We start from the raw sequence: 27,434 nt of genomic DNA on the forward strand, positions 1-27,434 counted from the left end.
AAAAGACAAAAGACAAAAGACAAAAGACAAAAGACAAAAGACAAAAGACAAAAGACAAAAGACAAAAGACTCGTGTTTGTTATGTTTTACAATGCGTCGAATTGAAACGTGTTTTCTCGAAAATTTAAAAGCTACGTGGGACAGCATAGCATAATCCCACCGAATGGATTAAATAAAAATGATTTTTTCTCTACACGTCCAGCATCTAGCAAAGTGATCTAAACAAGTAAAAAGTTGATGACTACTGTCTGTATTGTTTGTACAAATGATGGATCAATACAGCTTACTTGACCGTGGCAACGATTCAATCGCTTGACGCACTACCTCAGCAATTAAATAATCTTACGAATTCTAATGTGAAAGGTAGTATCATGAGATCGGTGAACTCACTTCAGTTGTAACACCGCAGTCACACATAGAGTAAGTTGACAATAAAACTGTGCGCGATGCCATCGAAACGTCTCAATCTCTCGGTACGTCAACACAAATCTTTACAGTGAATATAATTAGAAATGCCAATTACGTAGAACGGCGATCCGCGGGGAGAGTTTACGCGCATGAGTCAATATCTACCCCGAAGCACAATTACTTCAACATTCCCCAACAGTTCTAACAGCAGCACTTACTCATTGCAAACAATTCAACCCCAGAACTCACTCGCAAGTACACGGCTCAGTACCATTCTGGACACGCGCCCGCAACGACGCGACAATCTCAGCTCAGCCCGGCTCAGCTGACTCCAACTCTGGCGTTAGCGATGACTCATCCGCGGCCGGTTTTACTCGTGCTAGGTGTGCTTGCCGTAGTGCCGTTACTAAGTGCATACAATGTGTCTCCGGTGCCGAATGTTGTGTTTAATGGGACCAAGGTCGGTTCTTACTTTGGTTACGCGATACATTTGAAGAAGGACAGACTGTTTGTTGGAGCTCCACGGGCGGAGTCGAGCCTGCAGAAGCAGCGCAAGATCGCGGAACCTGGAGCGGTGTTCAGGTGCAATGTGATCGATGGAAGCTGTGTTCAGTACGATCAGTTGGATAAGGGAGGGCGGGACATGCACATGAACAAGTCCGGGCAGTACTTTGGGGCCAGCTTGGACGGAATAGTGGACAGGGAAGAACTGGTTAGTTGTGCGCCGCGGTTTGTTTACGAAGACTATGATGGAAGGGAAATTTCAGAACGAGCAATGACTGGGATCTGTTACGCTAGAATGAATAATTCAACGGTAACGTTGAAGGAAGCTTTTGATTCGCGGAAAAGTAATATTATTATCTAATGGTGTTGACAGAATCGATGTAATGTTTAAATTTCATTTATACAGCGAAATCTATCTTCGATTATTCATCGGAGGGATTCTCCGTTCACATGGTACAGGGAGTCGAAAAAGGTTTGAAGATCATGACCGGGTTACCGTTGCACGACTTTTCTGGTGTTGTTATTATTTACACCGGAACGTTCGGAGCCGTTCTACACTCGGTGCAGGAAACGCCCGGAGGATACTTCGGGTACAGTGTAAATTCCATGGTGGTACAAAACAAGACCGTCTATGTGGCTAGCGCTCCAAGATCCAACGGAAGCCCAGGGAAAGTTTTCATATTTGAAACCAAAGTGGCGAATACGAAACAGCTCGATGCTCACAATAAGGTGGTTCTAGTAGGAGATGAAATCAGAGATTACTTTGGGTACTCGCTGTGCACCGAGGATATCAACGGCGATGGACTGCCGGATGTGCTTGTGGGAGCGCCGTACTATTCAAAGAACTCTCGCGATGACCATGGTGCGGTGTTTGTGTTCCTCAACCGAGGGTTCGCCTTGAACGGAACTCTGAAGTTTGAACGACAGTTGATACTGGCTTCAAATTATACCGGAAGTGGACACTTTGGATATTCGATTGCGTCCCTGGGAGACATCAACAATGACGGATTCAATGGTGAGTAAGCGAGTACAAATCTTAGGTGACGATGACTAATCCCAAATATTTGTCCAGATATTGCTGTTGGAGCTCCTTTTGAGCAGCACGGTGGAGCAGTCTACATCCATCATGGCAGTGCCACCGGAATCTCTCCAAATCCATCACAAATCTTAAAGATCTCTAGCTCAAACGAAACAAGTGCAATGTTTGGAGCGGCGCTCGCCAGAGCTGTAGATATTGATGGCAATTACTACGGAGACATCGCCGTTGGAGCACCCTTTGCGGATCGGGTTTTTCTGTTCAAAACGTATCCGATTCTTCGTCCGATGGTCAGCATGAACGCGACCAAAAGCCAGATTAATCTGAGGAATGTGAGCGCTGGTAACGATACAGTGATGGACGAATTCGAGCTTGAGATCTGCTACCAATATGAGATTGTTGGGAACAGTAAAATGGATCATGAATATGGTAAGATACTCTGCAATACAAGTCGGAACCTGCTTGATGGTCATCAATCTTATTTTTCAGATTTTGAAACAACTCTGTCGTTAGACACTCAAAGTTCAGTTATCCGTGCAACCACTGATAGCGATCTTAAGCTGTTACGATTCTCGAATAAAAAGCAGTGCATTCGCAAGAAAATTACGGTTAACACGTCCTTTTACTACGTGGACATTCCAATCGTATTCGGGCTGACCTACAAGTTTATCAATCAGAAAACCACTGGCGAACAGTTCTGCGATAGCTGTGCTATTCTTGAAAAAACCCCAAACACAGTCAATTTCGTGAAACATAGCGTAGTGTTCGGAAAAGAATGTGATACTGACGATTGTAGAGTTGATATGAAACTGTTTGGTGAACTGAGAAATTTCAACACTTCTTTGGTGGTGAATGGTACGAAATCTCTGGAACTAATGTATAAAATCACCAATATGGGAGATGTCGCTTACGCTACCAAACTCAACGTAAACTTTTCACAAAGTGTGAAAATCTTGAAAATGAACGGATACTGCGAATCTACGGACGTGATCATGACCTGTAACATCAACAACGGGCGAGCACTGCGGAATAACACCGTAATAGTTGTGAACGTAACACTCGATGGCTCAACTTTAATGGGTGATCAATTGGTGATCACTGCTCAATTATCAAGCAGCGGCAAGGAGATCGAGGATGCCGACAACAGACATACGCATGCGATCGAGCTGAAGCGATTCAGTGAAGTGGATGTGCGAGGACTATACAATCCGTCGTACTTCGACATTGATAAGCAAGACGGTACCAGCGTTATCAAATCGAAGCTGATTGTGGAAAATTTGGGTCCATCAAACATTCAGAACACGACGGTATCGGTGTTGATACCGGAAACGTTCGACAATGGAGCGAGATCGTGTCCTCTGATAGAGGCGGTTAAATCTGTCAAGGTAATTTCGTTACACAAACTCACCTCTTCATCCGTTCCTAACCCAAACCATATTCAACAGATCCTCAACGGAGAGCAAGAGTTCACCTTCAGCTCATCCCCCACAACCCATTCCTCAACCTCGCAAAGCAATCTCAAACCCTTCAACGAATCCACGCACTCCAACCTGGACTTTCTACGCAACAAGCAAGAAGTGATCCTCAGTTGTCACCAGGCGTACGTGCTCTGCCGAAACGTGACCTTCTTCATCGCCGATTTCACCCCCAGTCCGCAAATCCCGCTCCAGATCGAACTCGAACTTGACCTTCAGCCCAAAGCCCTGCTCAAGCTCTTCCCGGACGAGGACAACACCCTCGTATCCCTGTTCGTAACGGTCGAATTCGTCAATGCCCAAACCGAAATCCACAAATCGACGCAAGGCAGCATCGTCTTTTATCGAACCGGCTCGGGAGTTCCCATGTGGGTCTACGTGCTATCGGTGCTGCTGGGGGCGCTCATTTTGGCCGTGATTACGCATCTACTGCACAAGGTTAGTAACCGTTGTGGTTAATTCCGCGAAACGTGCGCCATGCTTTATCAGCACTACTAAGTGTGAGCAGTTTAGTAAGAGTGGGTTTCCTTCTTTCTCTATTTTAGCGCCAGTTTTTCAAGCGTATGACGCAATCGGACATGGAGGCGAAGCTGACCAGGGAGGTGAGTGAAGCGGGGAAAAGAAGGGAAGCGGGAAGTTTGTGATAAAAGCTAGCTGGATATTCTGAGCACACGTCACTCATTGAGGTTTATTTTCGTGAATTCTTGGATTTCCAAAACTAGTTGAAATCCAGCATTTGTGATAGAGGGTTCCTGGATCACAACACTGAAAAAATGTTAAGTAACCTTGAATATTTAATCAACAATCTTGTTTACAACAAATACTTTACAAACATATTTTGCGATAAGCTCAAAAATCATTTAAGATCTACATTTAAAATTTAAAATATTGCTGTCCAGACTCGATTATCCGAAGCCTCGATTATCCGAAGTTTTGATTATCCGAAGGTCGATTATCCGAAGGTTTGTATGGGATTTCGGATAATCGAATCACGAACAAACAATTTTTTTCGTTTTAATTATCTTGTTTTTTACATAAAATTCGAGTTCTGCGACCCTATTTTTGTCAAATTTGAACAGTTGATTTTCAATGTTTCGTCCCCACTATATTGGCCGCCATCTTGGAATTCAAAATTCTAAATCAATTTAAAGTAGTTTAGGAAAAAAAAACTTAAGCTCAACAATAAGACGAAGATTTTTTTTTCGTAATGATCCAGAGTTTCGATTATCCGAAGTGAAATTTTTCCGAGGCCTTCGGAAAATCGAGTCTGGACTGTATTGCAGATTTTAGTACATCCACGGAAAAAAACTATTTTTTCTGAGCATAACGACGCATTCAATTGGTTTCAAGTGGATATTTGGTTAATGACTGATGTAAAGGCTGGTTCATGACCAGTTGTTGGTCTTAAAGGAAGACGATTTTCGAGATTTTGAAATTTTCGGGATTCACGAGTTACACTTTTGCGTTTTTTCTCGGGATCCTGTGAAATTTCAAATGATCCCCCGACACTTCTACGATTTTCGTGCAACTTTGCTCTACGGGGTGATTTAAGGGGTTACATACATGTAGAAAATAACAAAATTTCGTAATTCAGAAATTTATTAAATCCACTAAAAAGATGATTTTCAATCACTCCTGAAAGTTTCATGAAGATACTTCATGATTAAACTGAGTAAGAAACGATTTAAGCTCAAAATTTTGCCATGCGCAAAGCGAACTGTCAAACATTCTGAGCGTTTTTCTCTGAACACCGAGTTGACTTACGGGTGCCACGATATCTCGAGATGGGGTGGACCAAATTGGCTGAAATTTGGGGTGAAGACTCTCAAGATATATCCCGTGTGCGAAGTCCGATTTTTAAATTTTGCTTTTTTTTAAATATCAAAAATCAAAAACTGACGATGTTTTATATGAAAAACTTTTTATCCTCTTTAAAAATAAACTTTTTGAAAATCGGCCTTGCCATGCACTTAGGACTGGTTTAACGAGTCTTCACTAAAATTTTGAGCCAATTTGGTCGAGGCAGTGTTGATATATCGTGGCACCCGTTTTTTTTAAACTGCTCACTTCAAATAGCTATATCTCGCCAATGATACAACCGAATGTCTTCAAATTTGTTTTGTTTATAGATGATAATGTATATTTCAATGCCCTGAAAACAAATTTTAAATAAAATTATGTGTGTGCTCATACCAATCGTTGACTTTTTTGTCGATTTACATGTATGTAACCCCTTAAGTCCCTGATCATGAATCCGAGGTCCATTTTTCGAAATCTCGAATTCTCGTGACGGTGGGGCGGTACGACCCCTTTCATTTATCTGAATTTTTACTAAGACACATTTTCAGTGATTTATAGCACGAAACCGTGAAGAGATAGGGGTTTGTATGTATTCTTCACGAGTTATCAGTATTTAACAAATTAGTTTTTTTTTGAAAAAGTGATGATTTTGACAATTTTTGACCAGTTTTTCGATTTTTTACCCCTAAAACTCAATCGTGTGCTTTTGAAAGTTTTTTTTTGGAAAGTTCAGCAAATTTTGTCTAAGAACTTTGTAGAACATTGTTACACTCAAAAAATAACCCTGCAAAGTTACAAAAACAGGTAATTTTAGAATGAAAAATTTAGTTCTACATGAAAAAAGACCTTTCTGGGTTATTGCAGATTAGAAAAATATGAATGAATTTTTCATTAAAATGAAATGTTTCTCGATTTTTGGATCATTTTTCCAACTTTTTTGATGAAAATAAGTTTTTTTTCTTAATTTTGAGAACGCCATCAAATCGGGCGTCCAATTTTACATAAAAGTTCCTTTAACATCAAATTTCTATCTCTTCACGGTTTCGAGCTACAAATCACTGAAAAACGTGTCTTAGTAAAAATCCAGAAAAATGAAAGGGTTTTTACCGCCCCATCGTCACAAGATATCGAAGAATGGCCCTCAGATTCGTGATCAGGAACCAAAACTACCTTTGAACAAAGTTTCACGCAAATCGAAGAAGGGTGGAGACAACTGCTTTGTGAGTTGGCCGAGAATGACCGACTTAGAATAGTGAATATTAATTGGTGGATTTTTGATAAAATGGTTCAATAATTGTTTTCTTCTCAAAATTATTACCCAAGTAGCATTCATAACTTGTCGTCTGTTGAATAACAGTTAGACAGCTGTTTTTGATCAACATACGAGAAAAAATGCCAACGTTAGTTAAATAACAGTTTATTTCACTACTTGTATACCTGACTTATGTAACTCTTGAGATTTGTGCCACACAAGTGTTACAACACAGTCAACTTCACTCTTTTCCAACTTTAACACACAACATAGGAAATATTTTCACATGTTTGGGAGGGTAAGCACTTGCTCCTAACTCGATCAAATTTGCTGATTTTCACTATTTAAACAATTTATTTTGGAACACTTTTGATAGAAACTTGCTTGCTCACTTCCTATTGAGCTATTTATCACTTTATTTCACTTGAAAATACTTTTTATGAGCTGTAATTGAACGTCAAAGTGCTGATATGCCAAGATGCTGTTCCCTTATCTGCAATGTTTACTCGAAAACAGTTTGTTGAATAAAAACAATATTGCACTGTTTGTTTCACTGCTTATCTAACATTGTCATGTGACGGCATCTGCTGAAAAATGGGCGCGGCCAACCATTCTATAAATAACCTTAGGTTTTCTCGCTTTGTTACACAAATGTTATCGGAGAATAGATTATATGACTGATGCTCAACATACATATTCAACTTGACATTGCGTGTTGTTAGATGGTGTAAATTTGTACATGAGGAATTTAGAGTTTCAATAATGTTTATTTTTTGAAGATTGCAATAGTTTTGATTGTTGACTGATTAATTTGTGAACATATCGCTGGTAAAAGCTATAAAAATTATCAGCTTATTGAGTTTATGATAGAGAAAACAACAAATCAAAACCATAATTTTCAATATTACTCCGTGGTACGGTAATCGAAATGACAGTTGAAACGGTGTGTTATATTAAAGTTATATAGTGGAGTTATAAAAACTGACTTGAAACAAACTTATATAACTTCAATTTCAATGACTGCCTTCGTTGGAGTTAAGTTCTTTGGCTATCAAAACAGACAGCAGCCTTCTTATTGACGCTTGGGCCAGCTTGTTTACTATGAAGCCCCGTGGAGAGATGTGGAAGCGCGCCTGGACCTGCCGTGGAGATAACAACAAATCGTCGAAGTCATCGGATCGAATCTTGGGAAAGAGGAAGTTCACCAAAAAAGGAAAATCTAAAAGTTCGTCATGCAGGGAATTTCCGACTAATCACAAGCGCGCCATGATTGTTTTTCTTTTTTTTTAATTTCAATTTCAAATTATTTTAAATAAATCTTGCAGAAACAAGCGTACTTTTTTTATTAGCTTCGTCGTTGATTGAAATTCTAATAAGAAACGTTTGTTTACATGTAAGTTAGTCGACGGTTAGACAGCTGTTTTCAATCTAACTTACCTTTCCAGTGTGCGCTTTGATTTGACAGCACAGCCGTAAACCACGCCCCCTTTTTTCGTCGAAACTCTTGCACAGTGTTTTTTTTTTTTTTTTTTTTTAATTTATATTTATTCAGTTTTTCTTTTCCATGTACATTCATTCAGTTAAAATATTATTGAGTGTCCAATCACAATCGATGACTTTTCACCTCAATTTTAAATACTAGCAACTTTCATTTATTCATGAAATATTTAGCTTTCGCTATTCAGTGATTTCAAATGTAGGAGGTCCTACATGTACAAAAGGGAAAAGGGATACCTTAAAACTAACTTATAAACTATATAAAGAGCGGATCAATGCAGCTGAAGACTGCAATGATTTTTGTCGAAATGCATCAATTATCTTATTGGACATAACATCCAAAGTGTCAACTTCGGCTAATTGATGAAGTTCACTGGTGCTGAACCAGGGAGGAAGTTTCAGAATCATTTTCAGAATTTTGTTCTGAATCCTCTGAAGTTTTTTCTTCCTGGTTAAGCAACAGCTTGTCCAGATCGGCACAGCATAAAGCATGGCAGGTCTGAAAATTTGTTTATAAATTAACAGTTTATTCTTGAGACAAAGTCTAGAATTCCTGTTTATAAGTGGATACAAACATTTAATATATTTGTTACATTTAACCTGGATACTTTCAATGTGATCCTTGTAAGTAAGGTTTTTGTCAAAAGCAAGTCCAAGATATTTCACTTGATCCTCCCACTTTAAATTTACCTCATTCATCTTTATAATGTGATGACTTTTGGTTTAAGAAAATCAGCCCTTGGTTTGTGAGGGAAAATAATAAGTTGAGTTTTTGCAGCATTTGGAGTAATTTTCCATTCTTTCAAATAAGAATTGAAAATATCCAAGCTTTTTTGTAATCTTCTTGTGATGACACGAAGGCTTCTACCTTTGGCGGAGATGCTTGTATCATCAGCAAAAAGTGATTTCTGACATCCTGGGGGCAAATCAGGCAAGTCAGAAGTAAAAATATTGTATAAAATTGGACCCAAAATGCTTCCTTGAGGGACGCCAGCACGTACAGGTAGTTGATCAGATTTGCTATTCTGATAACATACCTGCAGAGTACGATCCGTCAAATAATTTTGAATAATTTTCACGATATAAATCGGAAAATTAAACCTTTTCAATTTCGCAATCAAACCTTTATGCCAAACACTGTCAAATGCTTTTTCTATGTCTAGAAGAGCAGCGCCAGTAGAATAGCCCTCAGATTTGTTGCTTCGAATTAAATTTGAAACTCTCAACAACTGATGAGTAGTTGAATGCCCAAGGCGAAATCCAAACTGCTCATCAGCGAAAATTGAATTTTCATTAATGTGCGTCATCATTCTATTAAGAATTATTCTTTCGAATAATTTACTAATAGATGAAAGCAAACTAATGGGCCGATAGCTTGAAGCTTCAGCAGGATTTTTATCCGGTTTCAAAATCGGAACTACTTTGGCATTTTTCCAACTACTGGGAAAATATGCCAAATCAAAACATTTGTTGAAAATTTTGACCAAGCTACTTAAAGTTGCTTCTGGTAATTTTTTAATTAAAATGTAAAAAATGCCATCCTCACCAGGGGCTTTCATATTTTTAAATTTTTTGATAATAGATTTTATTTCATTCAGATCCGTATTAAAAACTTCATCTGATGAAAATTCTTGTTCAACAATATTCTGAAATTCTATTGAAATTTGATTTTCAATAGGACTCAAAACATTTAAGTTGAAATTATGAGCACTCTCAAACTGCTGAGCAAGTTTTTGAGCTTTCTCCCATTAGTTAATAGAATATTATCACCATCTTTTAAAGAAGGGATTGGTTTTGAGGTTTCTTAAGAACCTTTGAAAGTTTCCAAAAGGTTTGGAATAAGGTTTAATTTGTTCGACATCTCTTGCGAACTTTTCATTTCGCAGGAGAGTGAATCTGTGGTCAATAACCTTTTGCAAATCTTTTGAATTCGCTTCAGTGCAGGATCACGAGAACGTTGATACTGTCTTCGGCGAACATTTTTCAGACGAATCAGAAGCTGAAGATCGTCATCAATAATGGGAGAATCAAATTTGACTTGGACTTTAGGAATAGCAATATTCCTAGCATCCAAAATTGCATTAGTTAAAGATTCCAAGGCTGAATCAATATCAGCTTTGGTTTCTAAAACAAAATCATGATTTAAATTATTCTCAATATGATGCTGATACCTGTCCCAATTAGCTTTGTGGTAATTAAACACAGAACTATTGGGTCTGGTAACTGCTTCATGAGAAAGTGAAAATGTTACTGGAAGGTGATCAGAATCAAAATCAGCATGAGTCACTAAAGGACCACAATACTGACTTTGATTTGTCAAAACCAAATCAATTGTTGATGGATTTCTAACAGAAGAAAAGCAAGTTGGCCCATTCGGGTATAAAACCGAATAAAGACCAGAAGTGCAATCTCTGAATAGAATTTTACCATTGGAATTTACTTTTGAATTATTCCAAGATTGGTGTTTGGCATTAAAATCACCGATGATCAAAAATCGAGATCTATGCCGAGTAAGTTTATTCAAATCCCCTTTGAAATAATTTTTATTTTCCCCAGTGCATTGGAAAGGCAAATATGCAGCTGCAATCATAATTTTCCCAAAAGAAGTTTCAAGTTCAATGCCCAAACTTTCAATAACTTTTAACTTAAAGTCACGTAACGTACTATAAGTCATACTACGGTGGATAACTATTGCAACTCCACCGCCATTTCGATTCATTCTGTTATTGGTTATAACTTTATAATCTGGATCACTTTTCAAATAAGTGCCAGTTTTTAAAAATGTTTCGGTTATAACAGCAACATGCACGTTATGAACTCGTAAAAAGTTGAAAAATTCATTTTCTTTCGCTTTTAAAGAGCGAGCATTAAAATTCATAATATTGATGTAATTACTTAGATCCATGATTAAACTTCAAGGTAAGAACAACATCATTCGCAAATTTTAATCCAATCTGGATAGCTTCCATCATGGATGTAGCATTACTCATTGTTTGAATCAAACCAAACAGTGAGTTTTGCAAAAAAGTCATTTTTTCAAACGTAACATCGCCGAGATCAGAAGATCCCAAAGCGTTGCCAGCAGAAAAATTTTCAAATGAAATTTGAGGTACCTGCCCAATTTCAGGAAGATTGGTAGAGGATTTAAAATTCGTGGATGAACCCGAACCCGAAACGACGTTGGCATAAGAAATACCATTAGTGTTACCTAACTTTTCCATGGTAGGGGTATTGTTCGAGTGAGACAGCACGAACGTTTGATTTAAAGATGCAGGTACAACCTGACTTTGAGAAAATTTCGGTTTGGATTTCGGCTGATGCTTAGCACGAGAATCCAAAACCTTTTTTCTGATGGGGCAATCCCAGAAATTTGATTTGTGATTTCCACCACAATTTGCACATTTAAATTGGGTGACTTCTTTCACGGGACAATTGTCCTTGTCGTGAGAAGAATCCCCGCAAACCATGCATTTTGGAATCATGGCGCAATGATCAGTACCGTGACCGAATGCCTGGCAACGCCGGCACTGGGTCAGATTCTGGCCATTACCGCCATGTTTCTTAAAATGCTCCCACTTTACCCGTACATGGAACAAAAACTGAACCTTGTCCAAAAGTTTCAAATTGTTGATTTCATTTCTGTTGAAATGAATCAGATAAAATTGTGAAGTCAAACCAAAGCGAGAAATATTCCCGTTTGATTTTTTCTTCATTGGTATTACTTGGGATGGGGCAAAGCCAAGCAACACCTTAAGTTCGTTTTTGATCTCATCCACCGACAAGTCGTTGGAGAGACCTTTCAGGACCGCTTTGAATGGACGAGCATTCTTGGTCTCATACGTGTAGAAATTGTGTTTGTGGTTTTTCAAATAACCAACAAAAGTTTGGTGATCTTGTAAAGATTCCGTCAACAAGCGACATTCTCCTCTTCGACCAAGCTGGAACGAAACCTTCAAATTGCAAGTTTCCTTGCAATTCTTCAGTTGCGTTCGAAAGCTGGCCAAATCGGAGACGGAAGTCACTACAATTGGCGGAGCCTTTACTCGTTTCTCGACAGCAGAAGGCTCAGTACGAGGAGAAGGATCCTTGTCAACAGTTTCGGATAAAACACCGAAACTATTTGCCAATGGAATTGGAGGATTGACCTCACTTTCAGAATCAGAATCAGACCTCGGATGAGGCTGTTTTCTTTTTCTGTTTCCGTTAGCCGATTTAGCGTTCAAACGCTTCACCGACGTAACGACCAAATCTTCAGAAGATTTGCGTTTACCTTTGTTTTGACGCATTTTGCAAGCAAAGTTCTCTTTAAAAGATGGCTTCGTTTGTAAAATACAACAAAATTTCAGGTGGGGTTAGTCTTGAAAAGACTGTTTAGAATTTTGGAAAATAACTCAGGTAGTCTTTAAAAAGACTGTGAATTTTGTTTGAAATAACTCTGAGCTTAGGTAGTAAAAAATACCGCAGCTCTAGTGTCCGTTCACCACGAAGGTTCGCAAGACACTGATCTTGCACAGTGTTGTCAAATACATTTGTACAACTTACTCTGATAACTTGCATCTTTTTTGGCAAGTTATACAACAGAAAAAAGTGCGCTTTTTCCAGTTCACAGGAGTTGTAGAACAAGTTGTGGTAACGAGGGGGATTGGTTATACAACCAGTTAGGAAATACGTTTATCTGACAAAGTGTGTTGCTTGGGTAGATGAGTTATTAATTGCTATTTTTTTCTCAATTTTCAGAACTCCAAAAAGGTCGCCTACACGGACGGCAGCGTCATGATGATTTGTGACTCTACGGCAAACATTCTGGCGTGATATTAAACTACTCAAAAAGAAGCAACAAAACCCAGTGATCTCTAGTGAATCATACATACATCAGTGTGAGTGTGTGCACGTAATACTTTATTCGAGTAAACAAAATTTACATTAGCCTCTTTGTGGAGAGAAAGCTTTCAAATTCATCTAAGCTAAGCACCATTTGTCTAGTCATTACACATGAAACAAACTGAAAAAATCACTTGAAACTCTGTGAAATAAAGAATGCCAACGGTGAGAACTGTACAAACTTCGTATTGCGCGATGCAAACTTTCGAAATGTCCCTGGTTTTGTGGCTATCTCGTGTTCAGGTTTCCTTCGTCTTCCCAGGTTGTCGTGCTGGCAATTTTCGGTGGGCTAACGTGCTCTCGGATCGTTGCAGAACCTTTAGGGCCTCCCGAAGGTGGTCCATTCCGGCGTGGTCAACTATCCTCAGGAGTAGCCAACGTGCTGTTGCTGTTGCTGGTGATGCTCAAGGCCACCCATCGTCGTCGGATGGTGATGATGTCCGCTGCTGTTGCTGCTGGCGGCGGCGGCCTCGTGTCACACCATCAAATTGATAAACCCGTGGTGGTTGAAGATCGAAGCCTTGGCCATTGCGCACTCGTCCATCGGAGTTCCTCTGGGGCTGTCGTTGCTGCTGCTGTTGTTGTTCATGTCCGACCGCAGACCGTTGAACAGCTCCTGACCCCGCGGGACTGCAAACGACACAAAGCGGTTAGAATCGACATGTCCCATGGCCATGGAGTCCATCATGACTGGGGAGGTTAGCTCACCGTGCTTCTTCTGCCGTGCCCTCGAGTTCTGGAACCACACCTGGGTCACGCGTTTGCTCAGCCCGGTGGCCAGTGCTATCCGCTCCAGGTCCTGCCCATCGGGATTGCTATCGATCTGAAAGTTGGCCTGCAGAATCTGTATCTGCTCCTCCGTAAAGGTCGTCCTTATCCGCTTCGTTTTGTTCTTCCCAGTCCCGTCCACGTCACAGCCATCCTCACTGGAAGTCGTCCCGTCGTCAATCAGCTCCATGTAGTGCGCCTTACAAAGCACCCGGTCGTCGATGATCGCAAACTGTTCCCCCGTGGACAGCTGCCGACTGCACGTGTCACACGAAAAGCACGCCAAATGGAACACAAAGTCCCGTGCCCTCCGAACCCAGTCCGACGGCGAAATCGAGCGAGAACATTTCGTGCAAGCTGCTTTGTACTTTCTGTAACGGGAAATGCAAAAAAAAACCTCATATTAGTCACACGAAAGTTCCCGCGAGGTTCCAGAGCTTGAACTCACTTGATGTAGTCCGTTTTGCAGTACACCTCGCCGTCCTTGAAGTAGCACGAAACCTGCCGCTCGAGCGGACAGTAGCAGACGCTGCACCGGAGGCAGGCGCCGTGCCACGCGCACCCGCTCACCTCGAAGATGTACCGGTCGGTGATTTGCTCCGAGCAGCCGCCGCAGGATTTGAACTCGGTCTGGAAGGAGGAAGAATGCAACAAACACAAGAAATTAATTACAAATATGTCAAACAATTGTAATGCGATTATTTTGAAAAAAAAATTCATGCTTTTACAAGATCTTTCAAAAAATGTTTTAGCATACTGCCTTTTTGCTTTAAACATTTGGCCAAAAATAACTTTTAGCTGTAAGCTGTTTTTCATTGACTCCCTAAATTAAACGATAATTAACCGTGGAGTTTAATCAAATTTGATTTCCAAAAATATAGTCTCGGGAAAGCTTAAAAGCAAACAAAAAACACACAAACTACAGCACTAAAAGTTATCAGTCGTAAAAACTCCAAGTTTTCAGATACACAGCAAAAAATCCGATGGTAAAATCGCATGCAAAAGCATGCACATCACCTTCGTCAAAATAAACACTTAATATTACACACTGCATGTACAGTTTTTGCAAAGACAAAAAAAAATGCAACCGACGGGATTCAAACCCAGCACCAACAGTAAGGACTGGCGCCTTAGCCCACTCGGCCATCAGACCGATATAAAGCTGAAAGAATAAACGCATATATGAGCTTGACATTTCGGTCAAGTAGGTTTCCCATACTGATGGGCTACATATTTCAGGGTGTAAAATTACATAAAATTGCATAAAATAATGCAACATTTATTTTACACCCAGGCCTTTTACACGCAGCTGGATTACTACTTTTTTAGCTGTGATACCGTCATCTGGAGTGAAACGGGACACATGGGGCGAATTAGAACAGCTGTTTTAGCCTTGTTACTGCGCAATATTTGGATATGTTTGATTAGTTTCGGATAGAACAGACACAGATTAACAAAAATAGTGCATCGATTCCCAATTTTCAAGCTTTTAAGTTCTATAAAACTGCTGACTATATTCAGACTGTAGTCCCAGTTCGCCTCATATGACGGTAATTATTTCCAACAATCATATCAATAGAAAACATACACTGAAATCTACAAAGAAAATCTTTTCCGAGACAACAATTTCGCAACCATTTGTTTGGGAAATCAAAGAAGATCATTTTACTATTAATTTTATTTACTCTTTCTAATCTGATGCCTAAAACATTAAAATATTCTGCAAATGCAAAGTAATTTATTAAAAAAAATGATTGGTGAATACTACAGCACAACAATTTATTCATTCCAGATTGAACTAAAGTCCTCAATTATCCGATTTTTCGATTTTCCGAAGCATTCAAAGAAACTTTGGATAATCAAATCACGAAAAAAGCTTTTCCTCTTCCATGTGCTCATTAATTATTCTGAGTAACTTTGCAACCAATTTGATATTTTATGTTTCATCTTAAATATAAAGTAATTTGTAAAGTAAAATTTAATTAGAAAAACTTGTCCAATCTGTTGTACACTATTGAGAATCCTTTGTTTAAAATTTATATCTATAATTTGAATAACATACCCAAGTAACATTTTTTTCCAGGAGTTCTACAAGAGCTCTTCAAGATAGCTACAGCATAGCAGTTTGGACCGCGGTAGGATAAAACTCTCTTCAAGTACTCTTCCAAACTCCTGAAGAAGTTTTGAAGAGAATTTTATCCTACCGCGGTCCAAACTGCTATGCTGTAGCTATCTTGAAGAGCTCTTGTAGAACTCCTGGGAAAAAATGTTACTTGGGTAAGGAACTTTTAGGTTTTTTTACTAATCAGGAATTTTGTGATCACAAATCGGAAAAGGACGAAATACTTAAGAAAAATAAATATTTTCATACATTCATTTATATTTTACTCATAATTAACAGTAGCGTAACTGTCATAATAAATAAACCATTTTGTGATACTTTTTATTTGAAAAAAAAAAACAAAACAAATTATTCGCTCTACAGCATTGCCTTGGCGTTCTCGATTGCGAGATTCCTGCTCGAAACTAGGTGTCCGAAGGCTTGATTTTTGAGGCAATTGCAAACCTCTTTTTACACCTTAGCTTCCATCCACCCCGGGATTCGAACTGACGACATTTGGATTGTTAGTCCAACTGCCGAGGCAGGACCCAGGGAGACGACTCCTACACCTGGACTGAGCTAACAACCTAACCATTAGGTTAGTCCGGGGCCAACATTTACTTCCCGTCCGACGGAAGGCGTGATCAGACAAATCTCGTCTCGAAAAATGCCACCGGGACCGTCTGGGATCGAACCCAGGCCGACTGGGTGAGAGGCAATCACGCTTACCCCTACACCACGGTCCCACCATATTTGAAAGCGTTTTTAAAATTTAAAATGTAGTTGACTTTGACCAGAGCCGAGGAACAAAAACTTTAAATAAAATTTAAACTTGCAATAGTAAAATGAATAAAATTTATAGTAAGAGAAATATTTAATTTTTCATTCATATTTTTAAACGTAATTGTTCTACAAAATAATGTGCACAAACAAAGATTGTCAATGATATGCCAGATTATTTCATTTAAAATTTTTGTATTTCACATTATTTCTTTCAAAAAAGATCCAGGTTCTTTTTTGAAAGAAATAATGCTAATGGTCACATCACTGCCACTCGTGAAACCTCATACCCATCTACTAACCCCCTCAAAACTCATGTATACTTTGTCGGAGAAGCAGTCGATTGGGCGGTCTCTATCACTCAAGTATCGGACTAACATTCCCATCCACTTCCCCGTGACCTTACCACTGGTCGTGGCCAGCGCCGGTATTGATCAGCATGATAGGGGCCTTTGAGAAGTTGCGAAGCGAGGAAAGATAGCACCCACTCATCTTCCACGGCTCGTGGATGTAACTTCTGGAGGTCCTGGTCAATAACGGAGTAGCAACTGCGGGTGGGCACCTATGCTTATGCTTATGCTTATTTCACATTATTTCTTTCAAAAAAGATCCAGGTTCATCAGAACACTTCTGAAAAATGTATTGAACTGATTGATTAATGTTTAACAATGCTTGTATATTTTGAGCTTTGTTGGTTTTCGTATTCAAAGCATTTGATTTATTTATGTAGGTTTTAGATAATTTAACCAAATTTATTTATGTAGGTTTTAGATAATTTAACCAAATTTTTTTAACAACCAAAGTTTTTAACAAAATAATATTTTAAATAAAAGTGTTATGTCTTTTTTAAAAAATATTGCAAAAACTTTAAAAAAGAGTTTAAACGTTCAATAGAATAAAAAAGAGAAATAAATATTTCTAGTGTCTCATAAACAAAATTTTACATACTCATTATAACACTATTTGCTGAAATTCACTAACCATTTAGGTATTACCAATTGATTATGTTCACTTAAAAAATGTAAATATTCCTAGGACATAACGTATAATGCATCCCTTAAGTAACAGCTTGATCCCAATTTTCTATCGAAACCAAAAGAGATAATCAATTTTGTAAAATGAGAAAATACTTTGTAGTATTCTTTGCTTCCACCGAAAATGTTCTAAAGATAGTTTGATACCAAATATGGGAAGATCAATATTTCAATTGAATGTAAGTTACATTATGTAACCCATAACTATTACCATTTGGTGCAATTCTGGCAGTAGATTGTACTTAATGTGTAAAAATTTCACCAACTCGATACTCGATAAACTTTGAACTTAATCAAGCCGTTTAAATCTTCTTAACCCTTTCAGGCCTAATAGGTCCTACATGGCATTTATACAATTGTAAATTAATTTTCCATCGCCATTTCAAAAAGTTTTTTTTAAAGAAAATTCAGGCATGATTGGGTTTATAAAGATTATTAATTTCTTTTTATTTCACAGAAGAAAAAAAAACAGATTTAGTTTTTATATACATCTAGCGTAAAAGGCAAAAAATATGAACCCTATTTGCAGTTCTAGACTAACATGAAGACAAGGCCTATAAGCATTTTGACAGCTAATTTTTTTTTGCAGATTCCCTGACATCAAGTAAACTGTCCAAATACTTACAGGCACTGTTCAAATATAGCTCCAGAGTTACCTAGATAAATCTGGATAATTCTGATTCGTTTTATTCAAAGTTTTAAGAGACAAACAAATATTGCAATAAAAATTCCATAAATGCTCGTTCATCACTCCGTGCTTCAAATACACTAACCGTCGTGTTTTGTAGAAAAGTTAAGAAAAAAAATGCCAGAGCACGAAAAAAATCGAAAATCATTTAAACAAACTGTAGAATTGCAAATCTAGATCTTTTAGGAAATCTACAGATTACGGAGCAGAAAATCAATAAGAAAAATAGGTGAAACAAATTATAAAATGACGTTCTTTTGGACTGTCTTGCTCTATCTTTATTATGATGATAGCCTAATTTGGAGGATTTGATAGAAAATTAACTATATCAATTGATTGCTAATACATTACCTAACGAGGAAAACTTGCAATTTATATCAGTTACTTATTGCATAACAATAAATTCAATACTTAGCCACAATGGCTAAGCATTGCATTTATCTCCCTTAACTTAATTATTGAGGCAGTGAATGATCAAGATGGCTCAAATAAATGAACAAACAACAAAAACTTGATACTATTTCATTAGTTTCCTGAACAAAAGTTTTATTTGAATTCTAAAGTTGAATTTTTTTTTTGTGGAATAGGTTATTCTTTTCGATTTCTCTACCAAAAATAGGTAAATCTAATTAAGGTTCAAAATAAGTGGTAAACATTAATCTCTATCAACTCTAATTTTAATCTGCGTTTCGATAATCACCAGCTTGTGGTTTACAATCACGAAAACACTAAGCTTCTAAAATAAGTAAAAGTTGGAAATACCAATCGTTAGCAATCTTTTTTCAACTCAAGCATAAAACAATGAATATTTGAAAAAAAAAAGTTCAATCGGATCGGTTCAAAAGTAATCTTTGTAACAATGTAAACTTTGCTTACCTTCATTTTAATTTCTCTTAAGTGCCCAGCTTTCGCTCAGCAAACTCCTCCGAAGGTAAAGATTTGTTTTCACCCGAGTTCACTCCAAGTATCCGACTGCCGTATCCACAAAGTTGTCACACTTGACTGTGTTGTATGCCTTTTCTCGCACTGATATCCCGCAAAGATCTTCGGAACCCAAAACACACACACACACTTCAAACCGTAGGCTCAGCAGCTCTTCCTTCCTTCCTTTTCAACAACCTATCAACCTTCCTAGCTGGCCTCCACACTTCAACTAACGGGTCAGCAGCACATCTGTTCACTTTAGCCACCCCGGGAATCTTCTTCCAGCAGTTCCTCTGCGTGCTCAGGTACCTCTCCAAGCAGTCGTCACTACACAAGCGTTTTTTGTTGTTTCCCCGAAAGCGTGCGTGTTCTCTCGACGGACCCCAAAGCTTGACTGAAGTCGCGATGCTGCCAGCCGTCCTGCTCAACCTGATCTCTCTAAAATTGTGTCCCATACTCTCAGTGTGGTGGATGCTCTCGAAGCTCTGTTGTACATAACTCTCGAGATGATCACCTCACCTTGCACACTGCCAACATAACACGCCCCTTCGGTTTATGCTCGCTCTGCCTCTCTTTTTTTGTTTCCTCTCCCAAGTTGACTCTGGGTTTTTCCCTCTTGCTTTGTTACCCTCCTGAATTTTCGTCTGCGCGTACGTTCCCTTCTTGCCTTCTGGTTCTGTGTTTCGAGTGTCGAGTGCCCTCTGTTTGGTGAGTGTTCAGTTCACCCCTCCCTGACTTGCGATTTTATTGCATCGCACCGTTTCGTCCCTCTTTTCAGAGTTTGCCTGCCTGCCCTTTTCCCTTAACTTTCTGGAGTCTCGATTTCACAACTATCCGCGCGTCTGCTACCCCCTCAAAGTTTCGGCCGTGCCCGTTGAGTCCTCTGTCTGTGCCGTTCAAGTCTGCAAAGAGGGTAAAAGTTATGCTTTTTGAACCGGGTCTCGTGTGTAAACTTGTTTGTTTTTTCTTCTGCTTCCATGTTGAATTCGACAGACTACAGCTCAGTGCTTGGCTTCCGAGTGTGCTGAATGGATACAATGTATGTGATCTAAAGTGCTTGTTGTTGTGTTTTTTGTTTCCAGTTTCAACTATCGTTCAGAGACCCTCGAGACGGGCGATGGATGAGCGTAACGAATTTTTTTCCCTTTAAAAAGTATCCATGGAAAAGTAGAAGGGAAATTTGTGTGATTGTTGGAATCATGTACAGCATGCGCGCGCGAGTGTTTTGAATTTTTCAATCATGTTTTGAAATATGACCTGCGGTTGGGAACGGCGGTTTGTTACGGATTTAAATGCAATTCAAATGGTTGGATGGATGGTACGCAATGTTTGCCACCACGGAGCCATTCGTCATAGAGAAATTGGTCTTGGAGAGTTTGATTTATGTTACAATTGTATAAAGTAAACTTAGTTTAGTAGTTTGAAGGAATGCAGACACTGTTAACCATACCTCATATCTTCTGTGACTTATGAAAAAAAAATATTGGAAATTTAAATTTAACAATAACACGAGACAAATATCCCCTGAGCATTTTTTTTCTAGTGAAGGATTTTTATTGAAAGCATTTTTGAATTATTTTACTCGTTTCTGGTTAAAATCATCATTAAATCATTAAAACACTCCGAATCTGCTGATAAGGCCTCGGAAAAATTTCGCTTCGGATAATCGAATCACGCAAAATTTTTGATTGTCGAGCCTAAGTATGACCTCTTAACTACTCTAAAGTGATTTAGAATTTTTAAATCCAAGATGGCGGCCAAAATGGCGGAGAAAACGGATTGAAAAAATGCTTTTATTTGTTTAAAAGGCAAACAAATATTCAAATTTGACACAAATGGGGTCGCAGAACTTGAATTTCATGTAAAAAGCAAGAAAATAAAAAAATACAATCGTGATTCGATTATTCGAAGTCCCATACAAACCTTCGCATAATCGAACTTCGGATAATCGAAACTTCGGATAATCGAGTCTGGACTGTCTATCAATACAACTTAGCTTCCTAATTATTACCCGCTGTTTTCAGCCAATGGGTAACATTGAGACACTTCGATTTTTCTTCATCAAACTATTCAACATCTTTTGCAATCTTCCAAAACGTTAATTAAAAACGTTACTTTATGCACCTTTAGGTGGTTGGTGCCTTCCTCTCATTTATAGAGTGATTCCAACCCCCCTAAAGTGTCCACGTGGTTTATGGATCGCCCCTAACGTGATCGCAGCACCAAAGAGGTCCTAATAAAAATAAGTGATGATTTAAAAAAAACAGACTGCCTACAGACTTTTTGCAAAGATTGTACATACACCGCCGTGACAAAATAGAATGAGGTTATGTACATTCAGAGCATTTTTTAAATTGCTTGTAATTTTAGATAGGTAAGTCAGATCTTGAAAATTCTTAATCCACAAGAAAGGTCATTTCAGAAAAACCACCCTTTTTGCAAATTGTGAAATTTGTATGTAGCAGTTTTTTAAGCATAACTTTTGATGTGCTTCACTAAATCTTTTAAAATTCAATAGGGACTTATGGAATGAGGCCAATACGGTCAAAATCGTCTCAGTCAGTGACGAGATATTCCAGTGACATTGATTCGGTACACATGTCTACATACAACCAAACACACAGACATTTGTTCAGCTGGTGATTCTGAGTCGATATGTATAAATGACGGTAGGTCTAGGAGGTCTAATTAAAGTTCATTTTTCGAGTGATTTTATAGCCTTTCCTTAGTAAGGTGAGGAAGGCAAAACTGTTTGTTGGTACATTTGTTAAGTTTAATCTACATTTTACTAACGATATAAAGTTTTTTATTGAGGTAAGGATTTTATATAATTTAACTAATAAAAAAACTACTTTTTAGTATAACTTTTGGTGATTGAAGTTTCATGTTGGAAACATTGTTTTTAAATGTCAAAGAAAATTCAATGAAACAATACAAAAACATCATGTTTTTCTTTTAACAAATTTGATTGTTCCTGCCAAGTGCGTCTACAATAAGACAGTTGAATACCTCTGACAGTAAAAGTCGGATTAATCTCATATTTTGGTAAATTTAAGACTAGAAAAAAATCAGCAAAAAGCTCATTATAATGCTGATGAACAAAATACAAAAATCAAAGTTAAAAACCAACAGTGTCTCATCGATGACTACCCTACCTAGTGCTTAAAAGATCAAATTGCATCATTTGTATCAAGAAGTAATACTTTTTGATCCTATTTTGTAGCTTGGCGGCAAATAATATTCAAGAGATAAAACAAAAGCCTCCCTGAAAAAAAAATCAATTCACTTGTTCGTTTCAAAACATGTTTTTTTTTCATAACTTGCCGTATTTATTCAACTCGGAGCTCCGTTGGATAAATGGACGACTCTGCTGAAAAATCTTCTGTTTTTAATGTATTGCATAAGTTACTATTTTTAGAGTCCCTGCTCAAAAGTATAAACATTATTTGGTTTTACCTAAATTAGAGGATTAAACCACAATTTATTTCGAAAAGAAGAAAAAAACACGATAGTAATAAAAACATATTTTCGAGAGTAATAAAATAAATATATTCAAAGTTTTTGGTGAGGCTTTGACTCTTGTTAAGTGATTTTGATAACCCTTATTTCAATATTTTTAACCCGTTGACTAGTTAAAAGTAATATATATATTTGTATTGGCCGTCTTATTTGCACTTTCATTCAAAGTAGGTACTTTAAAATGAACTCAAACTAACTTAAAAAGATAAACAACGCCGGAAATCGCATTTTATTTTTTTCAAATGCAATTAACTTCTTATTTCATTGATGTTTTTAAAAAAACAACTGAACTTTTGAAACATTTTAATAGTAGGCATTGGCAACATAAACATTAAAAAATATTAACATCTGGACTGAAAGTGTTATTTATAAATGCAAACTTATTGGCTTTGATCGTCCAGTTTTCACAGCGGTGAGTTTGAAGGGGCCAGCCACCATCTAAAAGTATCTGTATCTTTAAAGGGTCACTTCCTAGCATGTTGGTATGTTCTACAAAGTTGTTCCCCAGTTCAAAACCTATCTCCTACTATAAGAATCAAGTCATTTCATCGATTTATAAAAAAAAAATCCTAATACAATGTAAAAAAAGATAGTTTCCCATGGAAAATAAATCAAAATCCCATATAAATTTCAAATTAAAACTGGAGCTCCTAGACCTTACCAAATGGGCTCAAATTTTCAGGAGTGCTTCTGGGGACATAAAAGAACGAAATTCCGGTTGATGCAAGACAAAATAACAACTTTTGTCTTTTTCATAGAAACGTGAACCACGCTAGTAGATATTCACGATATTTCTCCGCTACAACTTTATCAAATACAACAAAGCCCCAAAACATCATCCAATAAAGTTTTATATCGGTTTGCTTCCTGTATTGTTGTCACCTTGTTTTTAATGAATTAAAAAAGTCCTTCTAAAGTACAGCTGAGCGTTTTTTTTTTAACTTGCAGTGACGAACAGAGGGTGGGTAATGGGCCCCTCACAACCTCAAGACCACAAGATCATAGGGGCAGGGGGGGCAGAATGGTCCGCCTAAGTAAAATGCGCCAAAAACCATAGAAAAACATAAAAAATTATGAATTCAGTGTAGTAGACTTATGCTTTGGGATGTTCCCTTCAATGTTGTATACTTGGTTGATGAAAATTTTGAGCTTAGAACTATTTTTGAGCCACTTTAAAAAAAAAGTTTTTTCGACTACTATTCCAGGGTGCGGGGCAGAATGGACCACCCTGTGGGGCAGAATGGGCCACCTTAGAAAACAAGCCATTTCGTCTAATACAACGTTGAAGGGAGATAAGAAATGAGTTAAGGGACCTGTCTAACATAGTTTCCATGAAGTTAGACAATTTTTATAAAAATAGTCACTTAACAAAACAAACATTTTTGAAAATAGTGTTAAAATGTTGAAATAAGACACTATTTTTACAAATAAGCATCAAAACAAGTAAAAAATCAACTAATGTTGCATTAAACGTGATTTGTGAAGCTACAAGGAGTGAAACAATCCATTTAGCTCAAATTTCGTGACTTTTGATTGTTTTTATAAGGCAGGAAAAGGGTGGTCCATTCTGCCCCCAAGTGGAATTTAATTTAACACTTCCACCACCAAGCCTCTAAATGATTTGAAGGTTCCGTTGTTGTTTGTTTACCTTGGTAGTAACCTCTAGTAACATAATAAGCATTGAACAAACTTTTACAAACAATCATACTATTCAGAAAGCTTATTTAGAAACCTCGAAATAAACAACATTTGCGTGGTTTTGTCAATTATTTACATTTTTGCTCATAATTCGAAAAATACAATGAATTTATACGTCGTTTTCGGTATGGTGATGTTATTTGACGTCCTTTATAAGACCCTTGCCTTACAGTTGGTCTAAATCCATTCTAAAGCCCAAAACCAAGGGTGGCCCATTCTGCCCCCCTGGTCCATTCTGCCCCCCTGCCCCTATTTAGGTAAAGCGTCCTCAAATTAGCCGGGTCCGGTGGCGCAGTGGTTAGCGTGGTAGCCTCTCACCCCAGTATGGCCTGGGTTCGATCCCAGACGGACCCGGTGGCATTTTTCGAGACGAGATTTGCCTGATCACGCCTTCTATCGGATGGGGAAGTAAAACGTCGGTCCATTAGCGTAAAAGAGGTTTTGAGTTACTCACCATACACATAACCTTCGGACGCCTAGAAATGAGTAGAAACTTGCAACAGAGCCCACAAAAGACCCGGGGGTCGTTAAAGTGGATTGCTTTGCTTTGTCCTCAAATTAGAGAAGACTTCAAATAATCTTGTCAAGACTTAGTGGTACAGTGGACTCTCTCGTTGTCGATATTGAAGGGACCGTCGAGAGCGGGAGTTATCAAATTATAGAACGGAAAATCAAAGCAATCTGTTTGAAGGGACTGAAAAATTTATTGACAGCTGGAGCAATATTGATATCGAGAAGATCGACAACCAGAGAGTCCACTGTATTACAAAAATGTGATGGGATGGTCATCATGATTTTTCATTTTATTATGCATTTTATCGATACCGAATGTTTTTCAATGATATCTAAAATTGTTTATTTAACAAAACAAAGGTGAAATAGATGCTTAAAAACGCAACAGATTTTATATTCTATAAAAAAGCGATAGAATGAATCAAACTGAAAACAATTTCTTAAATAAATATTTAAGAGCCTAAATCACCCCTAATACACCCTTATAATCCTTTAAGCTTCAACACACAAAAAAACGGCAGCAATTGTCTACCGGTTTCCGGAAGCGCACCAAATGTCCCTCTCCCTACCTTAGGACAGTTGATTGTTATTCATCAACATCATCAACACCCACCCTCCTCACTTAGCAGCAGCAGCAAAGGGGGTGAACCCGCTAGTGACTGTTGCCTTCTGCCACCTTCTGTCGCGCGTTCGTGTGGCCGCGTTCAAATCGATTCGCCACCACCACCATTCACTTTAATGTCTTTATTAGAGCAACTCCACCAGCAGCAGACAGAGACATCTCTAACGTTCTACGAGGCTTCAGATGTAGCGGGCTGGGTTTGGGTGTGGGGGAGGACAGCTCTTTGAAATACGAGACGTGCCAGCAACCTTTACGAATACCCAGCACTCTTCCACCATCATCGGGTTATAAATCGATGATCACCTGAGGCGATGCTAACTGGCAGGCAACACACAGTACAAACACACCCGGAGTTGAAATTGATCATTTGTTTATTGGGAGTTGCACGGAAAAATAAAGCAATGACAAATCATTTAATATAAAAATGCACAAAATTTTAATTCCAATCTCACAAAACATTTAAATACAACAAAATCAAAAAAAATTAAGTTAACAAAAAAACAATTCAGCCTAACGTAAAACTACATCAAAATAAAGCATGCACTACATGAAATTCACTGTAAAAAAAAACTTTCCGTGCTTTTATGCACCGAGTTCAGGTTACACGCACGAAGCAACAAACTGCGTGCAATTTAAACCTCTCTAACCGATAACTGCTGCTGCTGCTGCTGCTGTTGAAGAGTGAGTGCTGGAAAGCATTTTAACAAGCTGCGAGCCATTTGTACTGCAGCTCTAGTCTCGTCACTCTTTGGCAGGGAAAAATGGTTAAACGTACTTTTTCCCCCTTTACACGTTGCACTGGAGGGTTGAATTTTCTTGAGCTCGTTTTTTTTTTTGGCCCCGAGGGAGTTGTTAAACAAGCCGATAAGTGTGTGATAATTGAAACACTTACCCGCAAGGAAGTGCGTTTCATTAGCAATCAATTGAATGTTACTCTTGGGAGATTGGTATGTTTAGAACCTGTTGTTTTTGCAAATGTTTTGCCAAAAAAAGAGATTTACCACAAGAATTTCACAATGTTTTTTGAGATTTCAATTAAACAATGAGTTTTTCAAAGTAAGACTTTTACTATTTATTACTTTTTGTCACTGAAAACAAATATTTAAGGTTTTAGGGGACTAAAAAGGTGATTATTTCTCCGAAATAGAAAATAAGGTCATGGAAATTTTTGACATTTTTTTTTTTAAATCGAATACGTTTTTTTTCGTTACAGTTTTATATTCAACAGTGCACATCAACCAGAGCTTTTGCACCAAGATTTTTGTTACAGGCATTTTAGTATCTGAGCAATTCCAGCTCAAATCAGGATTTTTTCTGGTACTTTTGTACCCGACCCTCTCGGATTTCAATGAAACTTTTAAGACATGTTATCCTAGGCCTAAACTGCCGTTTTACGGCGATATGATGTATTTGCCATTTTGGACATTTTCAATTTTATTGTACAGTCTGATAAAGAATCCTAAAAGCTACCTCCTGACGAAAGAATTTTTCAAAAAACTGCTCTGGGGCCCATTTTATTAAGCAAACAAACTATGATGTATACGCCAATTTTACTCATCATGATGTATGCATACATTGAGACTTGATAGAAGTCAAATTCAATACTGTTTGAATGTTGATTTGAGGTTTTGGGACCAAATCAAGACTGGGCAATATTTTATTACATTATTTCGATTTAATTCTTAAGGGGACGTCCATTAGGCATCATCCATAAAGTACGTCACGTTCTTAGGGAAGAGGGGGGTTTTGAGCAAGCGTTGCGTGTTAAAAGCATAGGTAAATCGTGACAAAGGGGGGGGAGTAAATTTTGGCTGATTTTAATGTGACGTACTTAATGAATGACACCTTATTCACATCCACGTAGACACTTTTTTGAAAATTCTAGACCCACCCACCTCCCTTGCGGACAATTGTTCATGCAAAAAATGTGTTTA

The 27,434-nt window shown here is 38.0% G+C and overlaps 2 protein-coding genes across 3 annotated transcripts; one reads left to right on the top strand and one right to left on the bottom strand.

Moving 5' to 3' along the window:
- Window positions 1–532: 532 nt before the first annotated feature.
- On the top strand, window positions 533–13,030 carry LOC6034578 (integrin alpha-PS3). The gene is made up of 7 exons (XM_038264212.1): window positions 533–1,256; window positions 1,319–1,927; window positions 1,985–2,377; window positions 2,438–3,333; window positions 3,394–3,861; window positions 3,969–4,025; window positions 12,710–13,030. The coding sequence occupies exons 1-7, from the start codon at window positions 758–760 to the stop codon at window positions 12,782–12,784; spliced, it is 2,997 nt and encodes a 998-aa protein (XP_038120140.1). The 5' UTR covers window positions 533–757; the 3' UTR covers window positions 12,785–13,030.
- LOC6034579 (LIM/homeobox protein Awh) lies at window positions 13,012–19,108 on the bottom strand. 2 transcript variants are annotated; one of them, XM_001844823.2, is made up of 4 exons: window positions 19,101–19,108; window positions 14,070–14,251; window positions 13,562–13,992; window positions 13,012–13,483 (listed from the first exon to the last, which is right to left on the bottom strand). In XM_001844823.2, the coding sequence occupies exons 1-4, from the start codon at window positions 19,104–19,106 to the stop codon at window positions 13,329–13,331; spliced, it is 774 nt and encodes a 257-aa protein (XP_001844875.2). In that variant the 5' UTR covers window positions 19,107–19,108; the 3' UTR covers window positions 13,012–13,328. The 2 variants fall into 2 exon arrangements, with proteins under 2 accessions (XP_001844875.2, XP_038120153.1); XM_038264225.1 differs by having other exon boundaries at window positions 13,012–13,992.
- Between the last annotated feature and the right edge of the window lie 8,326 nt (window positions 19,109–27,434).

This window comes from Culex quinquefasciatus, chromosome 3 (assembly GCF_015732765.1).
Source record: "Culex quinquefasciatus strain JHB chromosome 3, VPISU_Cqui_1.0_pri_paternal, whole genome shotgun sequence".
NCBI classification, from domain to species: Eukaryota; Metazoa; Arthropoda; class Insecta; order Diptera; family Culicidae; genus Culex; species Culex quinquefasciatus.